This window comes from Pinus tabuliformis, chromosome 7 (assembly GCF_031772625.1).
Source record: "Pinus tabuliformis cultivar Carrire ecotype Pingquan chromosome 7, CPIR1, whole genome shotgun sequence".
In the NCBI taxonomy this organism is placed as follows: domain Eukaryota; kingdom Viridiplantae; phylum Streptophyta; class Pinopsida; order Pinales; family Pinaceae; genus Pinus; species Pinus tabuliformis.
In genome coordinates this window covers 1,314,377,246-1,314,404,341 of record NC_142293.1, presented here as the reverse complement: position 1 = coordinate 1,314,404,341, position 27,096 = coordinate 1,314,377,246, and the positions used below count along the sequence as shown (strand labels likewise).

The window sequence follows — 27,096 nt, the reverse complement described above, 5'->3', positions numbered from 1 at the left end:
AGAATTTGATTACCGTGTTGGTTAGAAACAGAGCTCTCTGAGCTCATGTTTGTCGAGTTATGGCATCAGGTAGTTAGAAGACAGAGGGGATAGATTAAGACATCTCGAGCCTCAGAGAGTTCGAGAGTATTGTAAAAAGCCTATAAATGGCTGAAAGTTGGAGGGAATAAGGGTTCAACTTTTGGAGACTGTGGATACTCTTTTCCTCCCAGCGTCTCATCTTCATTCCAATAATACAAGCTTCTTTTGCTGTTACATGTTCAATCGCCATCTTCTCCTCTGTTCTAAGCTTGCACTTGAATAGGTTATTCATGTTTTCTTCTGTGTCTAATGCCAGATAACTGTCATCTTATCTCTATGTTGATAAATTAGATTTGCAAGCTTCATTTACTTTCTGTAGCTAGCCATTCATATGTGTTTATGTATGTATCTGTCGGTATAGTCAGGATTCTCCATCTATTCATTGAATCTATAAACTATTGAGCATTAGTGGTTGAAAGCCTTGTCAAGCTGAGGGTGTTCATGCATGTCTTGAGTGAAACAGAATTGAAACAGTCATCTGACTTGATCCAAACTCCAATCCATTCCAATAGTTCAGAGAACGATATTGAAGATTAATATGTTACCAGGCATCTCTGAGCTACAACCTAGGAGAGTTTCCTGGAGTGCTAACAAGACCCATCTATACAGAGACTCGTCTATATAGGGAGACTCGAGCGATGACAAAAGAGCGTGACCATACATAATGTGTTGATCGTGAGAACCTCATCAATGACGAATCCATATAATGCAGAAGTGTCATCATCCAACAGAGATGTATGACTGTGATACAGAGATAACCATGAAACCATAACAGAGATATCATAGTCAAGTGAAGGTAAGATCCTATGCCATGCGTAGTTAATGGTCTGTGCCATGCGAAATTAATAAACTGTGCCATGCGAAGATAAGCCCCTATGCCAAGCCATGTGAATTCAGTCTTTGTGCTAACCAAGCAAAGATGCCACAGATCACACATAAGCGAAATTTGCCTCAAAACAGTATGCGCCTCAGAAAATCTATCATCCGAAATTCTGACTTGGGAGATCAACTCCCGACTATATTTATAGTTGTTTTAACGTGCCGGAGGGTCACATCTTTTGACTAAGGCCAACATGACTTGATGGAGGCCGACCTTAAGTTTATTTCAAATTCGAATTTCAAAAATAAGTTCATTCCCTCCAATAAAATTTGAGCCAACTTGGAGAATTTCGAAGACGAGAGGGCTAGGGAATTTCTCCATAGTTGCCAAAAAGTTAACAACGTCAGTCAAAGAGTCAATGTCATTTTGTAAAATACCCTATTAGGCATTTGTAATAAGAAAAGAATTATTACTTTTGTTTCTAATAAGTGCTATGGTTTACGATGCTTCTATCTTGGTGTAGGCATCTGCTAAGAGCCAAGGTTTACAGTGCTTCTATCATCTTGTTGAAGTAGGGTGATGTCAGCATTTGTATAGTTGAATATTTGATGTAAGTCGAGAGATTGATGTAGCTTGAGCAGAGCTTGACTAAGTTGACAGGTTTGATCTTTTGAGCAGAGGAAGTTGTTATTATTACAGATCAAAAAAATCAATAGTTCATTTCATTTATTTTATTGAGCATAGATTGCATTGCAGTTTGATATTGTTTATTGAGCAAAGGTGGATCCAGTCTGAAAATATATGAAATGTGGTATGTTGTGGTGAATTGAAGGTTGGAACCTTCAAGGCAAGTGGTAACTTGCTAAGTAGGATGGGGCAGGGTGTCGCAAGGCAAAGAGTTGAGTCTCCTTCGAGTTGGAGCCTGAGAACACTTCAGGGTGGCAAGGTGGTGCTAGGGTAGGTTGGAGCATGTATAGCGTGTTGGAGCATCCTCCCAGTTGGAGCTGGTAAACTAGGGCATTGGAGTGTCCTAATTGGAGTTGATAAACCAGGGAATTGGGGCATCCTTCCAGTTGGAGCTAATAACTTGAGCGTCAGAGCATCCTTGAAGTTGGAGTTGATAAATCCTTGAAGTTGGAGCTTCATATTGATGTAATTTATAAAGACCTATATTAAGAAGCATTTGGTGGTTTTTCTCCCATAAGGGTTTCCACCTAAAAATCTCGTGTCTACTATCTTTGATATTTTTCATTGTTGAATGGTGTTGTTGATTTATGTTTTGATCTGATGCAAATGTTAATCAATGCTCTGAAGATTAAAAATTAACTAATTGAAGTGAAATACCGATTCACACCACTCTCAGAATTTCCAAAAACAGGGAAATCCTAATCATGGATCATTGCCTTGGCAACTCCAATGATAGCCCTGTTCTTCCTCTCTACAACCTCATTTTGTTGTGGGTTGTAAGGTACTACCAACTCCATCTTAATTCCCACCTCCTTGCAGAAATTTTTGAAGTCGTTGGAGGTATACTCAACCCCATTGTTGGTCCTCAAAACTGTGACCATCCTCCCTATCTAGTTCTCCACGAGAGCCTAAACTCCTAAAACTAACTAAAGGCCTCATCCTTGGTCTTTGAAGTAGATCCATGACCTCATGGAGAAATCATCAACGAAGGTCACATAGTAACTGTAACCACTCAAAGATGTTATTAACATAGGACCACACACATCTAAATGCACCAAATCGAACATTCCTTTAGACCTACCATCACTGCTAGAAAAGGTAGTCTTGGCATACTTGCCAAGTCCGCAACCCTTGCACATGCCCTACAGCTCTACACTAAACTCTAGGAGACCAGTGACAATCTCCCTCAATATCGGTAAATCTTTGTGATGCACATGAACCATCCTCCTATGCCATAACTCACACAAATTGTCACTATCATGAACCTAAGCACGTACAGGATGAGCCTTTGACATGTACAAGTTACCTTCTTTGCTTCAAATTACTCATCCAGAGTTTGGTCTAGAAGCTCTCAGCTTGACAAGTACTTATCCATCTCAGAAATAGACCTCAAACCCTTTTTCCTCCATGGTTGACTACGAGTAGGTTGACAAGAAACACTATTATCCACAAACCATGCAGCCTTGGCAATAGTGCCAAAAAGACAAGACACTTGGTGGCAAGCTCACTAACATGTGTGTATGTCAATGCTACAACTTGTTGTGCCTTTCCCTTTCCTTTGTTCTTGTTCGAAAATGGACCTACATAATGGCCAAACTTATGACAAAAAAATTATTTCACTTTGCTCATGTCTTTCTTCTTAACATCCTGAGAGGTGGCCTCCCCACTAGAATTCTTCTTGGTCTCCCTCTTCCCCCTCCTTTCCTGACTGACAAGGGAAAGGTTCTCATCATCACCCTTGTGCTAGCCTTCACGTAGAGATTCCTCTTGAATCTCCTCTTGAATGAAATCATCCCACAATCTTTGTCAGTTAGGAAGCTTTTCTCGTGCCACAATGCATTTAACAAAGCAAGCCCATGGCTTAGTAAAGCCACTTAGGAGTCATCCTCACGGTTTCTCGATCTTACACGACTTCCCCAATTGCAACCAACTCATCACGAGCTTGTGATATCTTGGTGAGATAAGATGCATTTGTATATGATCTCCTCATCTTTGTGCCCCTGAGTTTCTCCTTGAGCACCATCTTGTTATTTTGGTTATCACTCTCGTATAGTTTCGTCAAAGCCTCCCACATCTCCCTAGCAATATTATTTCCAGATAAATGAGCAATCACATGGTCCTTCACTGCATCTAGAATAATCCACCTGGCTTTCACATCCTTTTGATTATGGATGGGCAGTTGTGCAGAATTGTAGGAGGGACAAGTTTCTGTTCAGCAAACTCCCAAATGTTGTTCTCCATCAATACCAATGCTATCCTCTCCTTCTAGAGACTGTAGTTGGATGCACCCTTCAACCAGCCTTCAAATCTCAGTCCAGTTGCAACACCATAGAATAAAAATTTTACTGCTGAAAAGTTATCTGCTTTAAACCTACGACAAATTGATCTCACTCCTTCAGAGGTTATTGCTCTAATACCATGTTAAATTCCTAAATACCAGATCTGATTTATATTCCTAACTTTTATGGATCAGAGACTCCTGAATTGCAACGTTTTGCAGTTCGTATTTTGAGCCAGGGATCAAGTGCCTCTGCTTGTGAAAGGAACTGGAGTAGCTTTAACCATATCCAGTCCAAGAAAAGAAACAAATTATTGTCTACAAGGTTGGAAGACCTTGTTTATGTTCGCAGTAATTTGAAGTTGGCCTTGAGTAGTGTGGCCAAAGATGCATCCAGTTCCTACGAGCCATGGTTTGATGCTGATTTAGAGACAGAAGAAGATGATATTAGCAGTGATGGTGATTCGCTAGATGATCCAAATGTTGGAATTCCATCTATTGATGACTTTGATGATCCCCATTCTAGTGCCTTTACTATGCCATATGCACATGATGATTGAGAGCTTTTTGATCATACTAGAGTCTAGTAGGCCATAAGTATAGACTATCTATGTTTTTTGAATTTCCTAGAACAATTTTATGGATTATAACTATTTGGCAATGGTCTTTATGACTTCCTTATTATATTAGCATTGATGATGATGAGCCAAATGATGGAATTCCATGTGTTGATGACTTTGATGATATTATGACTTTGATGATGTTTAAAATTTTGAAATTTGAAGATGTCCTACAATGATGTGTATGTTTAAATTTTGATCATGTTTTGATTATGTGATTTTTTAAAAGATTACTAGTATTTGACATTCATTTAAATTTTGAAGACTGAAAATTATGTCATTTCTTTTTGCAAACTACTATTGTGTATGTTTACATTTAACTAGATGTTAGAATGATTACATTATTGATGTATGTTTACTAATAAGAATTTGTGTTCATGTGTTTATGGATTGATTTTGAATTTTCTATTATTTTGTCATATATATATATATATATATATATATATATATATATATATATTGAAAAATATGTATAGTCGAACCTAATGCCGAACCTCATTCGAACCTGATCGGAAAATTCGAACTCGAATCGAACTTAATCGTTGTCGAACTCGAACTCGAACTCGAACCGTGTGACATAGTTCCTAACAGTATTTTATACCAAAAAATTATATAACCCAGTAAATTAATTTTGTGAAATTGCTAAATAAAAAATACATTGGCATTTTAACAATAAATATGCAGCAGAAGCACAAGTATAAAATCAATCACACAGCAGAAAATTTAAACCCCCCAATTTATCCTTCACTTCTATTACTCGGAATAAATAAAGGCTCCCTTGCAGGGAAAATGGCCCATAGAGGATTACAAAATTTATACAGCAAATGGAACCTGGAAATCTCAGCCCCCTGGAAAACTTGGCCGCCGGAAATTTATGCTTCACCAATCTAGAATTTGACCTCCTCTCTCCTAGCCTCAGATGGCACTCGCACTGGATGAATCTCTCGTCCTTAGCTAGGTCGTGACTCATACAGCCCCCTATGCAAGCCTCCAAGCTAAATCTCACCCGCCCCCCTACAAATTCAGCCTTCAAGGATCTTGACCTCCACAAGTTTTCTCTATCCGGAATCTCCTGCTACAATGTTTCCTTCTCCTTAGCATTGAGTCTCTCACTTTTCACTTGAGAGAATCACTCTCTCAATGAGGTGATGTATCATGTATCTTCCTCCTCGCCATAAGCTTGATTTTATAATTTCTCATTGAGTTAAATCCCTAACCCTAATCTTCAAAGTGGTGGATGGCTAGGATTAAATCCTAACCCACTTGAGATCAACGGTAGAGATTAGATCTAATTCACTAAAGTAAATAATTCATTTTTCTTTAGAAAACCTTAGCCCAATAACCAACATTAATTAATTAATCAATCAATGTGCTTTTCCCGGCGTAAACTTAGGAAAGATCATAAAAGTCACTTAATAAATTAAACAAGTACCTAGAGAGTCTTTCAACAAGTTTTGCATGCTTTACACTTAGCCTATGCAGAAGCACATGTCCAAGCTATAATCGTCAGCACCCACAAGAAGTAGGTTGTTCCCTACCTCCTACAGGAACTTAAAACTGAGAAGCCAAAGGAAAACATAGTTTTTATATTTATCTTTTCTCTAACTTCTTTTCTGACTAAAGCTTACCTGTAAATACAAGGCCCCTAAAAGCCCTAAAAAAATAAATCCATTTGTATTTTCCAAAAGGGCAGCTTGGATTGAAAAAAAAAAGTGCAGACTTCCAGCAAGGCTTCGCTGGGGTACCACTAAGCACCTTCAATCAGTCAAGACTGAGATGGTAACGGTAAGTGTGCCATTAATGAAGCCAGAGAGTTATTGGGATGCTTGGGTGTCGAAGACTAAGCATGTACTATTTGAAAGTAGATGATTGTCTCCACTCCTTGTTCTTTAGTATCATGATGTACGTATAGTAATGTATTGTTGTAATAATATGATAACAATATATTCATCTGTCTTTGTACATTCTGCCTAACATGAAGAAAATGAATGGATCCACCTATTCCAACTTTCAATAGTTGCCTAGTTGGATAATAAAATGTGCATAACTGTCATTTCTTCACTACATCTCCTAACTTTTCTGAATATTATTTACTGTACATACATACACGCATCTATATTTATGTATTATGGAGCATGGTTCCATATGTCATACCCTTAAATTGGTGGGTAAGGAGGTAAAAACTGAGAAGCCAAAGGAAAACATAGTTTTTATATTTATCTTTTCTCTAACTTCTTTTCTGACTAAAGCTTACCTGTAAATACAAGGCCCCTAAAAGCCCTAAAAAAATAAATCCATTTGTATTTTCCAAAAGGGCAGCTTGGATTGAAAAAAAAAAGTGCAGACTTCCAGCAAGGCTTCGCTGGGGTACCACTAAGCACCTTCAATCAGTCAAGACTGAGATGGTAACGGTAAGTGTGCCATTAATGAAGCCAGAGAGTTATTGGGATGCTTGGGTGTCGAAGACTAAGCATGTACTATTTGAAAGTAGATGATTGTCTCCACTCCTTGTTCTTTAGTATCATGATGTACGTATAGTAATGTATTGTTGTAATAATATGATAACAATATATTCATCTGTCTTTGTACATTCTGCCTAACATGAAGAAAATGAATGGATCCACCTATTCCAACTTTCAATAGTTGCCTAGTTGGATAATAAAATGTGCATAACTGTCATTTCTTCACTACATCTCCTAACTTTTCTGAATATTATTTACTGTACATACATACACGCATCTATATTTATGTATTATGGAGCATGGTTCCATATGTCATACCCTTAAATTGGTGGGTAAGAGGTATGGAAGTGGAGGTTTTCTCCAACTGTAATTGAAACTCGTCCCAAATCTCCCATCCCTAAAACATGGTCTAGTGAAATGGATGTTCAAATAGGCATTTAACTATCAACCTGTCAAATATAGCAAAATTAAATTGTGGGACTGCTTTCCAATTACATAAATTCCAAGATTGCTCAATCAATAAAATACCTTCGAGACTGATGGTATTTCTCAAGCAAGTTTACCAATCGCATGTCTCTTGCCCGATCATCCAAAACCTGGAAATGACATATTTAGAAGAAATAGGATCACCCAAAAAATAAAGCAGAGAACCCTTCTAAACTGCATAAAATTGCTAGTTTGTATCATTAAGAAAAATGCATTTGCTCCCTTTTAATAATAAATATATACCACTGCGTCCCAGAAATGCTATCTAATCAACCTCACAAAAACTAAAGAGGTTTAGGTCCCTAATTAAATATCTTTGACTTGGTAGAGTTGGAGCTGTAACTTGAAGAAGAAAGCAATTGCTCTCAGAGCCAGGAAAAGCTTCACAATCTATATTTTAGGTTTGAAGATCAAAATTATTTTTAAGAAAATCTCTAGTCTCCTTCCAATTCAATCACTTGATGCCAATATAGATATGTTTGTTCTTGTACCTCCACTATTTGCATGACATCATGATTTGCAGCCAAATCCTGTGACCCAACAACCACCTATAAGAAAAACATGCCCACATAAGTACAATTTCTAGAATGCTCATACTTGCATCAAATCAAACAAGAAATTCAACAATAAATTTTACTTAAGAAGCTCCTAGGATGAGTTTGCATTGAAATTACAAAATGACAGCAGTTCAATGTCTATTAACTAATCTATAACTCTTATAGGAATTATATAGAAGTACCTTTATAGGATTTGGGTCCATAAACTCTTTGGCCAATTGATGTACAGCTACTGGCCAAGTTGCACTAAACATAACTGTTTGCCGAGCTACAAAAAGAATGAAAAAAGTTTTGTACCTTAGTTAGTTAAAGCCAAAATGTTCAAAATGTGTAGGCAAAAGCCAAGCACATCAATGAAACTGAATAACTTGACCAAATTTGTCAGTGTGTAAGATAATGCAATTTTAAGTATCTAGGACTCCACCGCAAGAGCGATTGGATGAAAAGAAGGCAAGTAATTTTTCATGTTTAAAAGAAATTTAATAAATTGTCAATAAAAAATTGCAGCACATGATGCAAATCATGAAATTGTTTTAGTCGATATTTCTCAAACCATCCATAAATATCAATTTTGCTTTTGTTTGCTTTGCACACTAGGCACTCCCCTTGAAGTTACCCATCACTATCAAATCCAACCAAAATTCAAACAAATAATGAGTGCAACTATAGATAAAGCAAGCAATCATGAAAATACCATTAGATTTAGGAATTCTATTTAAGATAATATAGATCTTTGAAGCATACTTAAAACGTTGAGCAATTGAACCTTTCCTACTCTTCAATAACAACAGGAAGTTCACTGTGATAATCTAGGGCACAAAGCAAAAGACAATTATGTATGGTGGTAAACATAGAAATATCAATGAATAAATGAACAATACAGTGTACTGGGGGGATTTGTATATTTATCACAACCCATACCACAATGTTTGTATCTCCTTGAATTTTGAAATGAATGTCTACCAATAAAAAATTATTAATAAATAGCCAGTATAATGCACAAATCAAAAGACAACTATGTATGGCGGCAAACACAGAAATATAAATGAATAAATACAATACAGTGTATTGTGAGGAGCAGGGAACGGATTTGCATATTTGTCACAACAGATAGAACAATGATTGTGACTCCTTGCAACGACTATTTATTAATAATTTTATTTAGTTATAATAATAAAAATTATTATTAGGCATCTAACATATCTACCCCTTTTACAATGATTAAACCCCCACAAGAAATTCAAATTATTAAATTCCCTTTGCCATCCACAGAATGCCAGCAAATGGAGTAGGATGACAGATTTTTGATGTTTTTCTATTCAAACTCATCAAAAAATTGTTTTAGTAGATAGATTTTCATAAGGGAGATGCCAGGCACACATGCCAAATGGAATCAATTTCCGGAGTTGCAGAGAAAAAGAATGTGGTTGCTCCACCCAATAGTTTTCTTTCGTCCACCGGCATCGTATCATGGATCTTGAAGGTGTATATATTCTCTTTGTTCTTTTCTTCTTTCCGAAAGGTGAGGAGCGGCAACACCGCATAGACATATCACTGTTTTGCCTCACTTCCTTTCGCTCATTCCACATCTCATTTCCTCCCTTACTATAACCCCCAAAACGACTATTTCTTTATTGGCTATTGTTTTTGACTTCATAATCCAAACTAATACCTCTTTTTGTTTCGGTAACAAACTATATGCTAGGCCAAGCTTGAGATAAGTGAGTGCATAAGGGTCTTTATTCTCTCTCTAGTGACAATATCCAGTACCGTGTCATTACTTACCTTATATAAGGCATGATCTATTTGAGGGGAAGAAGGATGAATAAATAGAAGTTGTAGAAATGCTTACAAAGCCTAATATACTTATTTATCTCTGGTTGGGGCATCGTGCTATTCTTTTCCTTGGCATAGACTTCTTATTTTATTGGATTGCTTTAAAGGAAGTGTATTTATTTCCTTGACCCAACACCCAATGGTTTCAAGGCTGAAACTGAACAGAGGCAAAGGGGGAGATTCATTCTTAAGTGAACAAGTATACACCATTTGGCTCTTATTAAAGAATGAAATTCAGTGTATACTTACAACGCTTTCAATTTGCTATGCCTTCCTTTACTTTCACTATGTTGAGTGATAATTGATGAGAGCTTGACTAATTGAAAATTTGTCATGCATTATCTTTCAATCTTTGAATTTAGATCACCTATTAAGACTGTTGAGGTGAGAGGTACCAAGAAATGTTCCATTTTGTTTAAAGATTGAGTGCACATGATTCCGCCGTGACTAAAAGTTGGGACAACTGTGCCATAGGGTTATGAGTATGATGGCTTGCAACAGAAATTTTCATATTTTGGCTATTTTATTGGCAGTTTTCTTTGTTGATTTCGCGTTTGAATTGATAATTAGGAACTGTGTAGTGTTGAGGAAATGAGTGCCAATTCGTTTGAATTCTCTCGAAAATAATGAATAACAGGATTTATGTAGTCACAAGTGTATAAAAAGAAGTGAAGAATTTTTTAAGTCTGCCCAGTTTGAAATTTCCACCTCTCTTCTATGAGGCCCTGGATCTACTTCAAAGAGTTTTCGGCCTTAATGGTCAAACTAATTTCTTCAACATTCTTGAAAGAAACTTAACACCTGTCCAAGACTACTTAGAGCAAAACTCAAGAATATAAACAGTAGAAGGACTTCAAGCATAGATCATTTCCATTGCCCTTGGGACAACAAAAAAGAGATCTGAAAATTACTTCAATTACAGCCAAACTATAACAGCGAAAAATCAGATGTGAAAGTTTCATTAACCATGCTAAAACAACATTGCACTCAGCCCCACCATTACAATAAATCAACATAGTAAAACAGACATGAAACTTGCTCAATACATGAGAAACATCAGATCTGCAATCTCAAATTTGGGATGGCAATGATACACCTCATATTATTAGAGTAATGACAATAAAGTACAATACCTCAGCTCATCCCATGCTGCTATAATAAGTCCTTTCAGCACATCTCAAATCAATGTATTCTAAACCTTAGCTAGGACATCCACAATCACTACAGACCCTAACCAGCAAAACCAACATCAAGCAAGCTATCCCACCATGTAACGACCCATCTTTAATTTCACATATTATGTGCCCCTGTATAAAAAAAATAATAATACTAAAATATAATAATAAAGGAATAGAAGTGACAATTATAAAATAAGAATAAAGATTTAGTATAGTACCAATAATTAATTAATTAATCTAACGTTTTAGAGTTATATTAAAGCAAACATCAATAAACTTTATATATTTGAAAAATATATATATAAATAAAACAAAGTATATATATATACATAAGGTACATATCAATATAACCAAGTAGTATAAAGTATGTCATATAACATAAATAGTATTAATATGTATATGATGATCAAATGTTATATTACCTTCAACCTTATAAATATAAACCATCGCATAAAAGATCTAAGCATAAAGCAAAACAGAAACTTCTGTACGGGAGGATGACTCACAGCTGGAGGAAGCTGTCACCGCGAGAGTAAGCGGTGGAGTCGGTGTACAGGGCGGCCACCGCTTAGCCCTGACTATAAAATCACCGAGATATGGCTGAGAAAGGGGACAGAAAAACGGAGAGTGGAGAGGAGGAGAACCAGGAAATCAGGAGTTTAAACCAGAGGGAGCTTTACATTGATCTGAGGTTCTGGGCACGGGGGCAGTGAGCTTCGGTGAGAAGCTTACTGGATTGGCTGGGAGGAATTGGTTTCCCGGTAATCGGATCAGAATAACCGCGGCGTCATCAACTACATCAGAGCAGGCAGCGGTTCAGGTAGGTGTTCGAAATTCCTTACAGTTACTGTATTTCTGTTCTGTTTTGGTTATTACCGTATATACTGTATTTCTGTTCTGTTTTGGTTATTACCGTATATACTGTATTTCTGTTCTGTTCTGGTTATTTGTATTTCTGTTCTGTTCTGGATATTTCCGAAGTTCAGTAGATGGTCTCTACATATGGTATGCCTTCCCCAAATCTCGAGCTATAGGTTCATCACCTGTCTAGGGCATCAAAACTGTCTGAGTCACATCCTTACCTGCCCATGTCGAAGCAACGTCCGATAATGAAGAGCAAAACCCAAACTTTAATGATAAAAGTTGACAAAACCCCCGCAAAATATGCCACCACTTAAGAGAGCATTCTGAAAGAAGAGGCAGAGAACTTTACTGAACAGTACCAACGGTTGCCAAAAGCCAAAACAAGCAATTCCCAAGTACAATAGCTACTGATCGGCGATAGAATCGAAATGAAAACAACTCGGAATTAGATGAGGCCTCAAATGTCAAATATAATAGTTAGAGAATCACACTGTGAAACTTATTTGTTTCCACCGACATAAGGCTATGAAGGAGGTAGAATAACAAAACAGAGGCTTAAAATTTCAAAAAAAAAAAAAAAAAAAAAACCAGTTCATTGAATCCTGTTGGATCTGCTTTCAGTTCAAAACATGGTTTGATAGGTGGCCTGTTTGAATACCAGTTTTAGTTTTTAAAACTATGGCTGGAAGATCCATACAATTGCAAGGCAAGTAAATGCAAAATCATGCAAAGTAAATGTGAGGAATGTGTGTCACAGTCAGCGTGGGATCTCAGGCTGGGCTAATGTTGTACTTGTTTCTAATTTTATTCCCCTGAGTGCATTTTCTGCTTATTTCAATATTGGTCGTGCACAATGGATCAGACAATGTGACATATAAATAACTCTAATAAATCTGAAGGAATTGCTTTCATCAGGGTACAGTTCTTTGGTGTTTCACTTAACAAGTTTGTTATTAAGTTAAGTGAGTCTGCGTAGAATACAATGATTAGAATTTAAAAAGCTAAATTATTTTATTTATTTATTTTTTTATTTTTATTTTTTTGATGAAATTCTATGAGACTAAAAACGGAACTTCTTTGATGTAAGAATATATCTAAATTTAAGCATGTTTGCCTCATCCAAAACCTGTCGCTTTACAGATTGCTCTTGTTGATGTACCTGATCGCACTGCTTTGACTGATGCATGGAAAGTTTGGATGGAGGAGCACATAAATGCTATAGGTAAGGTTCCTCCTGGAAATGAATCTGGTAACACCATATGGGTAAAGAAGAGACAGACCAAGCCTGATCTTCGTCTTACACCTGGCCGGCATGTGCAACTGACAGTGACTTTGGAACAATTGATTGACAAATTGGTAAAGGAGAATGAGATAGTAGTATTTATTAAAGGTTCAAGAACGGCCCCACAGTGTGGATTTTCTCACAAAGTTTTGACAATATTGAATGAACACGGGTTAGATTATGAATCGGTTAATATTCTAGATGAAGATTACAACCCTGGTTTGAGGGAAACATTAAAAGTCTACAGTAGTTGGCCTACATTCCCTCAAGTGTTTATAAAGGGAGAGTTTGTAGGGGGTGCTGATATTCTAACAGAGATGGCAGAGAAAAGGGAGCTCCAAGAATGCCTTAAGAGTAAGAAATAGGGAGCTCAGATTTTCTTATAGAAGGGATGTAGGACAGAGGCAGATAAGTTGAGAATGATTATTATGGCTTACCTTTATTCAGCCAACATGTTTAGCAATCATTTCTATTTTTTTTTATTTTTTTTTTTATTTTTTTTAGGTGCTAGAATTGAGTCCCTCGCTTCATTAGTTTGTCATTACTAGCGAATGAGTTTGACTGTTGACATTTTATTTGATTGTACGGGATTTACAAAAACATGTCACACAATCCTAAATAGACTACGATTTTATGAATTTACACTTTGCATCTTTCAAAACACCTTTTGCTTTTTCTCACATATATACTGATACAGATTAGGTTTCTCTGCTGGTTTCCAACATGTAAGTAACCTTTTGATTCAGACTGTTGATATGGAAGTTGGAAATTGATTTATCATTCTGTGGAGTTTCTTTATTTTAAAGAAATTCGTGCATGGAATTGCATGAGCTAATTAAATAAATGGTCGTTGGTAATAAACTCTATCATACATAGAGATACTTGAGGAAAAATGACATAGAAACATAATTTATTTACAGGTACATATTATACTTGATAAAATTAAATCAATGTTTGCATCTTGTAAAGAGTTTGACAAGTAAACTCTCAAGAGTTGGCCGGGGTAAAGTGGTTGCCATCTTTTCCTTCCTTCAGGCCATGCATTTACCTTGTGCATGCCAGAAAGACTGGTTTGGCAATGAGAAACCCAGCCCAAAAATTAATCAATTGTGAGAATCGTAAGGCAGTACTACCTATTTCTTAAATCTGAGGATCCTAATACTTTCTGGCTTGAGTGCATTAACTTTTAAGCTTTGTTCCAGGACCCTTGTGAATACAAGTGTCCAATACCTCAACAGAAGAATGAAGCGAAAGCTTAATTATTGACCTCAAAGGCAAAAGAGATGGTTTGACAGTGAAAGCAGTTATAGTGTAATTTTGCACTCCTAACTTTTGATAATTGATTAATACTGTCAACCTAAGTTGCACTGAAACGGATACGGATACGGGGTTTGAAACGGATACGACAAATTTTCAAAATATGAGGATACGATACGGCAAGGAAACGGCATGCATATATATATATATATATATATATATATATATATATATATATTTCATATTACCATTCATCTTTTAGAATCTAGAATCTATATCTAAAAATGCATAGTCATCGTCATGAATTCAACATAAACAAATCATCATCATCAATTCAGCATAAAAATTGTCATCATCATTAGTGATTATTATTATCATCATCATTAATAATATAATCAGAAATGCAACAACCTTTGTGCTTTCGGGTCCAACTCCTTCAAAGAACGTGTCATGCATGGCAGATGATATCTATCTTCCTTGCATGACAATTAAAAGGCCCATGGGATCATTGGGATATTCCATCAAGACCTATCTGAACATTTCAATCTTCTCAATGTCAGCTTGGTCTTGTGACTATATGCAAGCACAAGATTGGCTAGAGAAGATTTGTTACATTGGAGGGATTATGAAATCAAAAGCAAAATCAATGACAATTAACAAAACCTTAACCAAAATGAAAATTAATCGCTCAAATAAATCTCTTTACGAAGACATTCATCAAACCCCTTTATTTGCATTTTTGAACATCTATCTTTTTCTTAGTAAGAATTTTTGATAAATATATGGAGTGTTGTTGTTTCTAAAGATTTAGAAAAGATTTTATGAGACTCTGTTTATAGTGAGTTTATTTGCAAATCTGATTTCTTCATTTTTATTATTTATTTATGGCTATGCAAATTTTCAAGCTTTTTAACATTTTAAGGGTGGATTCTGATCACAATTTTCGTGGATCCATTTTACCGGAAACGGATCCAAAAAAATTTAAATCCCTTGGAAACGTATCCAATTCCAAATCTAAAGTTTCCGATTTTTTGAAACGGCACAAAAACGTTTTTACATTGTTTCGGACAAGAATCGTATCCGTTTATGTATCGGAAACGGGGATCCGCGTTTCTGGGAAATTCTTCAGGAGTTTCCGGTAACTTAGCTGTCAACTTTGATCAGGAATGGGCGTTTTAGTTTACCTTATATATTCAATGAGCTGTTTGGAGACCAATACTCACTGCTTGAAATTCCCATGAAGAATGGAGCCAAAGCACATATGATTGAGAGTCAAAGGAAGTAGCACAGATGAAATGATTTTACACATATTGTTATAGACTTAATTGTGCATTTGGTGCTCATTTTTAAGTATCGATTCTTGTTGATTGTTGAATGATTTCTTTTTTTTGGTAACACTCGTCCCTGGATGAAATTTATATTTGTAATACCTTATAGCTATTGATCTTTGAAATTTCTAGGACATATTTGTTGATATGTATCCTGACTATAATCGTTATTGGAATGCAACCGAAACATATCCTTCTCATCTCTGGCAACTTCCCAACCTCAGGTTTTCAAGGGGATGCGTGAAACATTTTACTCTGAATACAAGAGAACAATTAATGGCTTGGTGAAACTTTTGGAGTTTGTTGTCAATTTAGCCACATTTTGTTGGGAAGTTGATATAGTTTCATGGTCGCCCAAAAGGCTTGACCTGACCTCATTGTTGATGGGGTTGTAGTTTCCAAATACAGGTATCAAATGTTTACTTAATCACAGAATATGTTAATGATGGATTTCCAAAGTTAAATCAGAAAATTTATGCTGTCGGGGAGCCCAAAAGAAAGACAAACTTTAACTCTAAAAGTTGTGGTATGTTACCGTTGGGTTAGAAACTAGGCTTGATGAGGTAGCTAGAAGAGAAAGTTATGATGAGAGAAATATAGAAGCTCTCATTCTAAATTATCTTATCCATGTCAGTCTGGTAGATGAAGTTATTCCACATGCATAGGAGGCATATTGTTGATTTTTGGTAGCATACGATGTGCTCTAGCTCCGAAATTTTGTGGAGGGGCTAGAATACATAAGATCTCCCAAACCCATAAATCATTCGGAGAAATTCTACCCTGTTTAGGAGAATATTTCATGAAATAAACTGATACAATTATATATATGCTCTAATCCCTTAAGGGTACAAACACTAATGGAATAACCCTTTGGTGCGTGACACTTGAATAAATTGGGTTACATTTTCCTGATGACAAATATAATTCATCTTATAGTATGTCAATAGCATGGTCATAAAATATTCATAGTTACAACTTGCATGCATCTAGATGGTACTATGAAATAGGTCTCGGGTTGAATGACATTTAGCTCAGTATATATATGCATCAACCTATTCAAATGGGATGATAAGTATGACTTGTGTTTTGGGCTAAAAATGATCAGTGATGAAGGTACGATCTCAAGGTTCTGTTATCTGTTTAACAGACAGATTTTTACACACATATAAATCTGCTCTTGAGTCTTAAAGTATGCTGTCAGAAGGTTCAACTTGCAGTTTTTTTTTTTTAGCTTCAAACTCTAGTCTAGGATTTAGGTATGAAAACAGTGTATCTAGACTTCTAGTTCTTAGGACAGATCTGGAATATGGTGAGCTTCTGTGATTTCCAGATTTGTAAAGAAGAAATAAAATGAGTCTCCTAGGACTGCTAAGTACATCAGTGTTGAATGTGAATAAAAGGATTTCGTTACTTTAGAATTATAAATGTGTATGAATCCTCTATAAACCCTATTTCAGTCAAAAAGCGTTTTGCATCAACCATTAAAGTATCGAAATCATAAACCAGAAACATTTCGAATGATTATAGATAAACGTGAAATTTTGTGACATAATATATGTTTAACTTCTGCTGGTACATGGATACCAAAACGATATATGTAGTTCATTTTATTAAATTATAGTTGTCGAAGGAAAGTTAAGACAGTTAAAGGATTTTACTTCTAATAGAAATTAAGATATTATAAATCGGTTTTGTTTTTTTTACATGTCAATTTGATCAATGGCATAGAAATCCGGAAGTGAATACCTTTTAGTTGGAAGTCAAAAGACATGCATAGAAAATGGTAAAAATATGTTATACTGTAGTATCATATGTGAATAAAACATGAGTTATTTTGAATATGCTGATGCACATTTTACGAATGCATGAGTGAGTGTATGATTGCAGATTCAAGTATCCAATTACCGGGATGACCACGTGATGACAAAACCTCAGAACAATTAAAGCTCCAAGTGATTCTATGATAGGGTGTTAGCCCTAAGTTCTATTGGGAGGGGTGGAGGTGTTGCCCACCGTTTATCCTCCGAACCCTGGGGTCATGGGAGGACTGTGTGAATCACGCTCCCCTAGACGTGTGATGATGACTGCCGGATGCCTACTAGGAATCAGGTCGGTATAATCGACGCTGTCACCTTAGAGTTTATGAATGGTTAGGTCAGTAAAACTGACGCCATGGCATACTCCAGTAGAGGACGGATAGGATGGGAGCGGAAGAGATTAGGAAGGATAGGATGATTTTAGAATAGCTTGGGAACTTGGATACGGTAAAATTTATCCATCGTAATCATAAACTTAAAACTCTCTAACTTCGGGACGAAGTTTTCTGAAGGGGGAGTGTATGTAACGACCCATCTTTAATTTCACATATTATGTGCCCCTGTATAAAAAAAATAATAATACTAAAATATAATAATAAAGGAATAGAAGTGACAATTATAAAATAAGAATAAAGATTTAGTATAGTACCAATAATTAATTAATTAATCTAACGTTTTAGAGTTATATTAAAGCAAACATAAATAAACTTTATATATTAGAAAAATATATATATAAATAAAACAAAGTATATATATATATACATAAGGTACATATCAATATAACCTAGTAGTATAAAGTATGTCATATAACATAAAAAGTATTAATATGTATATGATGATCAAATGTTATATTACCCTCAACCTTACAAATATAAACCATCGCATAAAAGATCTAAGCATAAAGCAAAATAGAAACTTCTGTACGGGAGCATGACTCACAGCTGGAGGAAGCTGTCACCGCGAGAGTAAGCGGTGGAATCGGGGTACAGGGCGGCCACCGCTTAGCCTTGACTATAAAATCACCGAGGTATGGCTGAGAATGGGGACAGAAAAACGGAGAAGGGAGAGGAGGAGAACCAGGAAATCAGGAGTTTAAACCAGAGGGAGCTTTACATTGATCTGAGGTTCTGGAAACGGGGGCAGTGAGCTTCGGTGAGAAGCTTACTGGATTGGCTGGGAGGAATTGGTTTCCCGGTAATCGGATTAGAATAACCGCGGCGTCATCAACTACATCAGAGCAGGCAGCGGTTCAGGTAGGTGTTCGAAATTCCTTACAGTTACTGTATTTCTGTTCTGTTTTGGTTATTACCGTATATACTGTATTTCTGTTCTGTTTTGGTTATTACCGTATATACTGTATTTCTGTTCTGTTCTGGTTATTTGTATTTCTGTTCTGTTCTGGATATTTCCGAAGTTCAGTAGATGGTCTCTACACACCAAGCCAACATGTAATATTCATAACGGAAATATCAAGTGATAACAGCCATAAAGTCTCAGACATGCAACCAAAATTGAAACATGAGCAGAAATATTAGAACACTAGAAATTCACACCAAGAATGCTGAGCCATATTATTAATCTGATAAAATGGGGTACAATGAGTTGGAACAAGTGCACCTGGGCTTGCTACAGCAAGCTAGACAAGTCCCAGGTGAGAGAAGTGCTACCCAAGTGCAAAAACTGGTGTTTCCTCCAAACCCCTGCGCTGACCCAGTAATTCTGCTACTTCTGGTTGGAATGGAACAAGTGTTTGACCCCTCTAGATTACTCAGAAAATTCTGCAACATTGGTTGTAAGCTCTCCTCAAAAGACCCACAAAAAATCAGAAAGCTTAGGGCTCAATCACGACCTGCCCAACAGGCCCTAAACGTGTGAGTTCATTGGCCCATTGATTCTGCATCCCACAGGGAAAACTCAGCTAAGAAATGAGCATGCAACCTCCCACCAACAGCTGAGAAATAGTCAAGCAATTAGCCCCTGCTGATAGGCAATTTTCCCAGTAAGAATTAAAAGTGTTGCCAACTCCCCAAGCTATCACGAATTTGCTGCTCCTCCAACTCTGCGCAAGCCCCAGAAATGCACAATTATGCCCTCCAGAAATATCCACAATTCAAGCCTGCAAACTCCCTTAATTCCCCAGCAAAATTTTGCAATCAAATCTCCTCACACTTCCTGGACCTGTGCTGCTTTGTAGCCCCTTCTCCCAAGTGGTGCGAAATTATCTTCTTCGCCCAGTCTGCTCAGAAAATGGGTCGAATTACCCAGCAATCACCACCAGAACAACGCTGGAAATTGTGACAAAGGCTCCCCTAGAGTGGCACTCGAAGTCCACTAAAGTGGGAGGTGAGATTCCCGCCCGAAAACCTCTTTGTGCTGAACAGCACATTGTACACTTGGCTCAGCACCTCAAACGTACAAGAGAGTAAATTCCAAATTGACAAAAAGCCCCAAAATGAGGTAGCTCTCTCCTATTTATCTTGGTCGCCTCCTTCTCCTTGTGGACCACATCGACCCCCTTTGCCTTCTTTCTCCCTTCAATTGGACTTGCCTCCAAGGGATTCGATTTTCTCTCTCTTGGGGTCGCCCAAACATTCCACTAACTTCTAAATTTTCCCCCATCTACTAATGTTTGCCCAAAATTTTCCTAACTCCCCAAAATTGCAAAATTGTGTGGTTGCCTTAATAAAGTTTATTTGGAGGGAACATTACAGTCTTCCCCTCCCAAATGTTGCTTGCCCTCAAGCAATTGTAGTGTTGTGTGTTGTAATATGTGTTCTCCCTCCCATGTAGCGTCCCCCTCTGGCAGCCCTTTCCACTGGACAAGATACTCCTTGATGGAACTGCTCCTGAGCTTCCTTTCCCTTACCTCTAAAATGGCCTCCAACTCCAAAATCAAATGCCCCTCATCATCAAGTGGCGATAACTCAGTGGTTGTTGTGACCTGCTGCTCCAATGCCTTTTTCAAGAAAGAGGCATGGAATACATTGTGCACTTTACTCCCTGGTGGGAACTCTAGCTCATATGCCACCTCCCCAACTCGTTTAGCTACTCTGTAAGGCCCTTAAAAATGCAGCTTCAAGTTGTTGGCTATCTTCTGCTTAAGTGTGGACTGCTTGTAGGGTTGAAGTCTCAAAAAGACTAAGTCTCCAACCTCAAAATGTCTCTCTACTCTACCCCTGTCTGCATATCACTTCTGTTGGTTCAGGGTTGTTTGCAAATTGTCCTTGAGAGCTCTAAGGATGTCTTGGCTCTCTTGGATCCAGTATTTGGCCCTTGGGGCCCTACTGTCTCCAAAAACCATGTCAACAAAAGTCAGAGCATCATAACCATACAAGGCACGAAATGGAGACATACCTATAGACATGTGGTGAGTGGTGTTGTAACAATACTCTGTCAAATGAAGCCACTTCACCCATGCACATTGTTGCCCGGTCACATAATTGCGCAGGTTCCCTTCTAGCCATTTGTTCACGATCTCGGTCTAACCATTCGTTTGTGGATGGTAGCTGGTACTAGGTGTAAGCTCAGTCCCCACAAGGCAGAACAACTCCTAACAAAATCCTCCCATAAACCTATTATCTTTGTCACTAACTATGGTCTTCGGAAGACCATGTAGCTAAAATACCTCCCTGAAAAACAACTTGGCCACATGTGAGGACGAATACTGAGAGGGTATGGCGAATAAATGGGCGTACTTGGTTAGCCTATCAACCACTACATAAATGCAATCTTGCCCCTCCACTGTCGGCAACCCTGTAATAAAATCCATAGACATGCTCTCCCATTTCCCCTCAGGAATAGTGAGGGGTTGTAGTAAATCAGCCCAGTGTGTCAGCTCCCCCTTGTTCCTCTGGCAAGTGTCACACTCTCGAACGTGCCTCAATACATCCTCCTTGAGGCCCTTCCAGGTGAAGCGCTCTCTGATGGCCATGTACGTCTTGGTGAACCCCTGATGTCCTGGTAGTGGGTATCATGTGCAACATGCATTATCTTCTCCCGCAATTGGGAGTCGAGCACTAAGTAAATCTTGTCCTTGTAGTAGATTACCTCGTTCATCACCCTGTACCTGTCACCATTTGTCAAGCCATCCAAGACCTAACATGCGTGTCGGCCCTTGGAGTACTCGACCAATAGTCGCTCCCTCCATTTTGAAGCAATGCTCATGAGTGAGTGTCGCGGGCCTCCTGGATAATCCATTTGCCACCACATTCGGGTTGCCCTTGACATACTCTATGTCAAAATCATATGCCTAGATCTTATTGACCAACTTTTGTTGCCTCTCATTCAACCCCTTTTGCTCCAAAAAGAAATGAAGGTTGTTGTTGTTGGTCTTCACCTTACACCCATTGCCCACCAGATACTGTTGAAACTTGCATAGTGCATGCATGATGGCCAACATCTCCTTGTCATATATAGAGTACAACCTCTCATGCTTCTCCAACTTTCTTCTCTCAAATGCGATGGGGTGCCCACTCTGCATCAAAACTGCCCCAAGTCCCTCTCTAGAGGAATCGCACTCCAGCACAAAGGGTTGCGAGAAAATCGGTAGAGCCAACATCGGGCAATTGTTCATCATTCTCTTGAGGCGCTCAAAAGCCTCCTGCACTCTTCATCAAATCAGTAAGGGATGCTGCCAAATATGAGAATCCCCTCAAAAATCTCCTGTAATAAGTGCACATGCCCAGTAATCTCCTCAACTACGTCACATTCCTGCGTTTAGGCCAATTCAAAATGGCCCAAATATTCTCCTGATACACACGCACCCTATCCTCCCCAATGATATGGCCTAGGTACAACATCTCTATTAGTCCAAAGTCACATTTGGACATCTCTGTTAGTCCAAACTCATTCTGAATACCTCCCCAAGTTAAGAAGAAGTGTTGAAATTGTAACTAGGTTCGGTCTTCATAACTATCATTGTACTTGTATCAATATATATTTCATGCAAAAACAAAAAACAAAAAAAAGGAATTTTTATTTATTTTTCAAGCATGGGTTTCATGCGCAAGTCAAATTGTTATTTTATTCAAGCATGTTCTTCATGCCCATTATTATTTGTATTGGTCAAAGTCAAAGGCTTATTCATCGCCTAGGAAAAAAAAAATCAAAAGATGTAAATTGGGTCAAATTCACCTCAAGAAGCCAATCAGCCCTACCTGTCAAGTCCGCCCTATCCAGGGAGAGACACCTATTTGATCACCTTTGGACAAGTATAAATAAAAGTTAAGTTGAGCTCATTTGAAGACCAATTTGTGGCATCTCATCCTCTATTATTCTGAGATAGAACAAGAGAGAGCGAAATTAAGGAGAGAAAAGAAGAGGCTGAAGTCTGATGTTTCTTGAAGCTCGCATATGTTGAATTTTGTTACTGATGCTCAACTTGTTGCTGGATCTATTACTGTATTTGATGCTGGAATTGTTGATGAAAAAATATTTTGAAAGAGGGCTTGACTAGGCAACATCAAGGTTGGAGTCTTGGTCTTGGGTTTTGGATATCTCACTTTGATCTGATTCTATAAGAAGAGAGTTTGTTTGGGTTTTCCCCCTTGTGGGGTTTTGCCTTGGCTTGAAGCCTATATCTTTGTGTTCTTTGTCTCTTGTGATCTTCATGTTCTATACATTTTTGGTAATTTCTTAATGAAGAATAATATAAATTTATTAAGAAGCCAACAAACACTCACAAGTAATTATCAAGTAAAGAGAAATCTACCCTAATTAGCCAGCCTATTTATTTCTCAACAGTGAATACTTTGTGATGATCTACGCAAGGCATTCTCGCAGACTTTGTCCCTACCAATTGCTAGAGTGGGTGCAGTTTCTATTAGCTTGAACACCCCAATGTTTGTTTGTAATTTTTCCCTGTTAGGAAATGGAGGTTTGTCTATGTCTAAGGCAAATCATTCCTGTGCATTGGAAAAATCATTCCAATAGGTTTTGTCTACCTTTGGCATTGAAGAACCATTTTGACCTTCAGGTCACTTCATCGTTCAAAAGGAAAATTCTTCTTGAACCATCATTGTCACCGAGGAATCCCTAGATCAAGCAATATTCTTCGAAGCTCAAGGGTTGATCAACCACTTCAACGGTTTTTGGTTGCGTCTCATGCAACTTCATAAGCAGATCTCCTATGTTTGGAAGCCCATTCTCTGTGATGGAGTGGATCTTTACCTAAGTTGCACGAAAAGGGGAAACGGGGAAGCAAAACGAAACGCGGAAACGAAACGAAACGCGACCTCCCCAAATTTTGGAAACGGGGAAACGCGAATATATATAATAATATATATATATATATAACTATAACTTTAGAAATGGTTGGACAGATATGAGGCGCAAACTTTTACTATGGTACTGGGGTTAGCACTGGGGTTAGCACTGCTCTTTTATAACTTTAGAAATGGTATCTAGAACAGCTTAGAAACCCTAAAAAAATTTAAAAACTAATTAGAAAAAAAAAAAAAAACAAGTCATTTTTTTGGGGAAACGGGGCCCGTATGGCCTGGAAACGTGTTTCCGGCCGTACGGGCACGTTTCCATTTCGGGAAACGTGCCCGTACGGCCGGAAACGCGTTTCCAGGCCGTACGGTACGCGGAAACGCGTTTCCGTTTCGTTTCCGGCCGGAAACGGACCCTGTACCTGCGTTTCCTGCAACTTAGATCTTTACCCATGTGCTCATTTTTTCATAGTGAAATTTGACTATGATGAGAATGAAGATAAAGTACACAAATAGAATATCATATAGCAAACACAAAATAAATAAAAGAGTGTAATCTATAAAGTGCAACTAGCATAACATTGTGTTGCGTAACATGAACGAAATAGACTTGATGATAACTTTCTCTCTCTTCCCCCTATTTCTAATATGAGTAAAGTAACAATGATGATGTCTAGAGTCTTAATAAAGGAAGGGGAGGTTGAGAAGACTCTCTAGATGTGAGATGGAAGGTTGATCACTTGTTATGGGATTCAAAACTTTCTTTTCACCTTCTCCATGGTGAAGTTGTGGTAAAGCAACAAAATGGAAACACTGCTAGTAAATAGTTCCAATCATGGGCACTGTGTTTCCTATATAACAAAAGAATGAGGACAGTGATCCCTTATGTACACCATATTGGCATAAAATTTGGATGGAACACTTCAACTTGCAGTTGAATAGTCATCTTGAATTTTGTGACTTGCAAGTTGGCATGACAAAGCGTGTTCTTGATCCCTCAAGGACTTGCAGCAAAATCATATACATCATTGTATTTTGCCAACTAAGGGAGAAACTGAAAATGCATCCATGATTGATTTTATTTTCCCCTCTAACACATAATTGCTTTGTAAAATGCTCCTTAGAGTCAGCTCCAACGAATAATTTGTGAGGTTTCATTTTCAACAATAATAATATATGATAATTTCAAATTTCCAAACTTACCCAAAACAACACAATCGCAAAAAACAAGATCCATTGGTTCTTTCTCCCATCAATTAATGCTTGTTTGCCAACAATGGCATCAATTTTGTTCACTAGAAAAACATTTATCAACATGACTTTCACGATGCACTTGTTCACCCTCGAAGTGTGTTGTTGGTTCATAAGGGAAACATGCAGCAAAAACAGTCTACATCACTGCGTTTTTTTCCAGCAAAGTAGGACACTAAATATGCAGCCTGTTGACCTCTACCGGTCAACTACCCATGCAGTACACCCCCTTTTTCTTTGCAAGAAAGGGGCAGCACCTGATCAGCGTGTCCATGCCATCCAGCAGTCATCAGCAGCTTGATCAATCTAATTGTAAACCCAGTCTGCATGTACTAATTGTAAATAATCTTAGCAGATATGAGTCGTGTATGTGAATTGCCTAGGTGGACCTAACTTTCTAGTGGTAATCTACGTCCCGGAAGGATTTTTGTCTCACCGATCCATGGATCGGCAGAGTTTTCCTTCAAACCTGACCCCAAAGCCGGGATGGATTTTGTCATTGGAATTTTAGGAGAATCCTAGTGTGTTGATCTGCTAGATTATAGTTGTGTCGCAGAACTGGGTGATTTGTGAGGGTCTATGTTAAAGGGGTTTTCTCCCTTAAGATGTAAATTGTAAAAGTCATGATGTAATGTGTCCTGAGGGTCGAAAAATGTTTTAAATCCCCTCATGAGTCCTAAGTCCTAGATCCTAGGTGATGTTTCCGAAGGCTTAGTTCGATGATCCATTTTAAAATGAATTAAAAAATTAAAAAATGAATAAAAATAATAAAATAAATAATAATAAAAAATGAATAAAATTAATAAAATAATAATATTTCAAGTGAATGCATGCAAAATATTATTTAATAAATCGACGGATGAGATCAAGAGATGTCTTGATCCTCATCAACGGTCGAGATCATTTCTACATGGATCACTCGAACTAGCCGTTGGAGGCATTTCCTTTAAGTAGGGTGCTAGGGGTCATTTCAATTCATTGGATCTGTGAGTCTAAGACTGAAGAAGCTCTCTTGTAAATCTGTTTCTGGTTAATAAAAGAAGACTTTGGGATCCATATCTTGCTGGTGTTACTCTCTTGAAATGCTGTGAGATTGTTTAATTTTCTGCATATGTTATTTTCAGCCGTTAATAATAGCTTTTTTAAGAGTATTGTGAGCACAGGTATCTTGTTCACTTGCTAGGGTTTGGGTGCTGTTAGGGTTTCGGAAGTAATGGCAGGTATCTCCATTACTTCCTGAGATCTAGCAGCATTTTTGCCCTCTTTACTGATGGTTGTTCTGAGCTGTGCAGAAAAAACCCTTATTGAAGAAGATTTGGTGGGCGTTAGGGGAAGTTCTCGGCTGAACCAGCCAACTCCCACAAGCATTTTTTGCTGAGCCCAGTTGGATTTGATCCTGGGTCTATCATTCAGTTTTATTTTCTAATTTGCATGGGAGATTTTCTGAAGTCTTTCACAGTGAAAATCTGAGTTTTCTGATCTTTAAAATTTTTCTGCGCTTATTGCTGAATCTCGTTGTTAAGGGGCCAAATTTTGTAAATTATTTAACTGTTCTAGGGTTTTAATTTTTTGCTTTATACAAATTTTTCATTGGGGTTTTCAATTATTGGTTTTAGGCATATATTTTCCTTGGGTGATCTTGTCCTTTCAGGTTTGCAGGATTATGAAAAATTTCTAAGGCCCTCACCCGCACCTTATTTCGCCAGCAGTCCTTCTGCACTCAGCTCGGGGTTTCAGATGCCTTAGGGCATTTCATATTGTGCTGATCTATTATTATCTGGCTAATGAGGAAAGAAAAATATTGATGCGTTTTATAAAATCGCTGTTGGAGGAACGTAAATGCAAATCTCAGCGTCAGATGTTTGAAATCGAGGCCGCCAAAGCATTGATATGAAACTGAGAAGCCTCCGGATCAACAAATCGGCAAATCCGTGGACCCGCATACCTCTCAAACTCACACGCTGTCAACATCCCCGCTGTCAACCTGCGCACACACAAGTTAGCTGCGTTCTGGTCGAAGCTGTTCTACACGTTCAGTATCAAGTTGATTTCATATGTTTGCTTCGATCCATTCTCAGTT

General features: G+C 37.7%; 1 protein-coding gene and 1 pseudogene across 1 annotated transcript in view; one reads left to right on the top strand and one right to left on the bottom strand.

The window, feature by feature from the left end:
- Positions 1-27,096, bottom strand: part of STRS1 (DEA(D/H)-box RNA helicase family protein) — a 308,429-nt gene that overhangs the window by 113,538 nt on the left and 167,795 nt on the right. The window contains exons 6-8 of the mRNA XM_089459675.1: positions 8,174-8,259; positions 7,926-7,982; positions 7,477-7,544 (exon numbers count right to left, since the gene is read on the bottom strand). Of these exons, the coding sequence (XP_089315801.1) occupies positions 7,477-7,544; positions 7,926-7,982; positions 8,174-8,259 (211 nt within the window). The remainder of the gene's footprint in view (positions 1-7,476; positions 7,545-7,925; positions 7,983-8,173; positions 8,260-27,096) is intronic.
- Positions 13,007-13,538, top strand: LOC149252385 (monothiol glutaredoxin-S12, chloroplastic pseudogene; annotated as a pseudogene).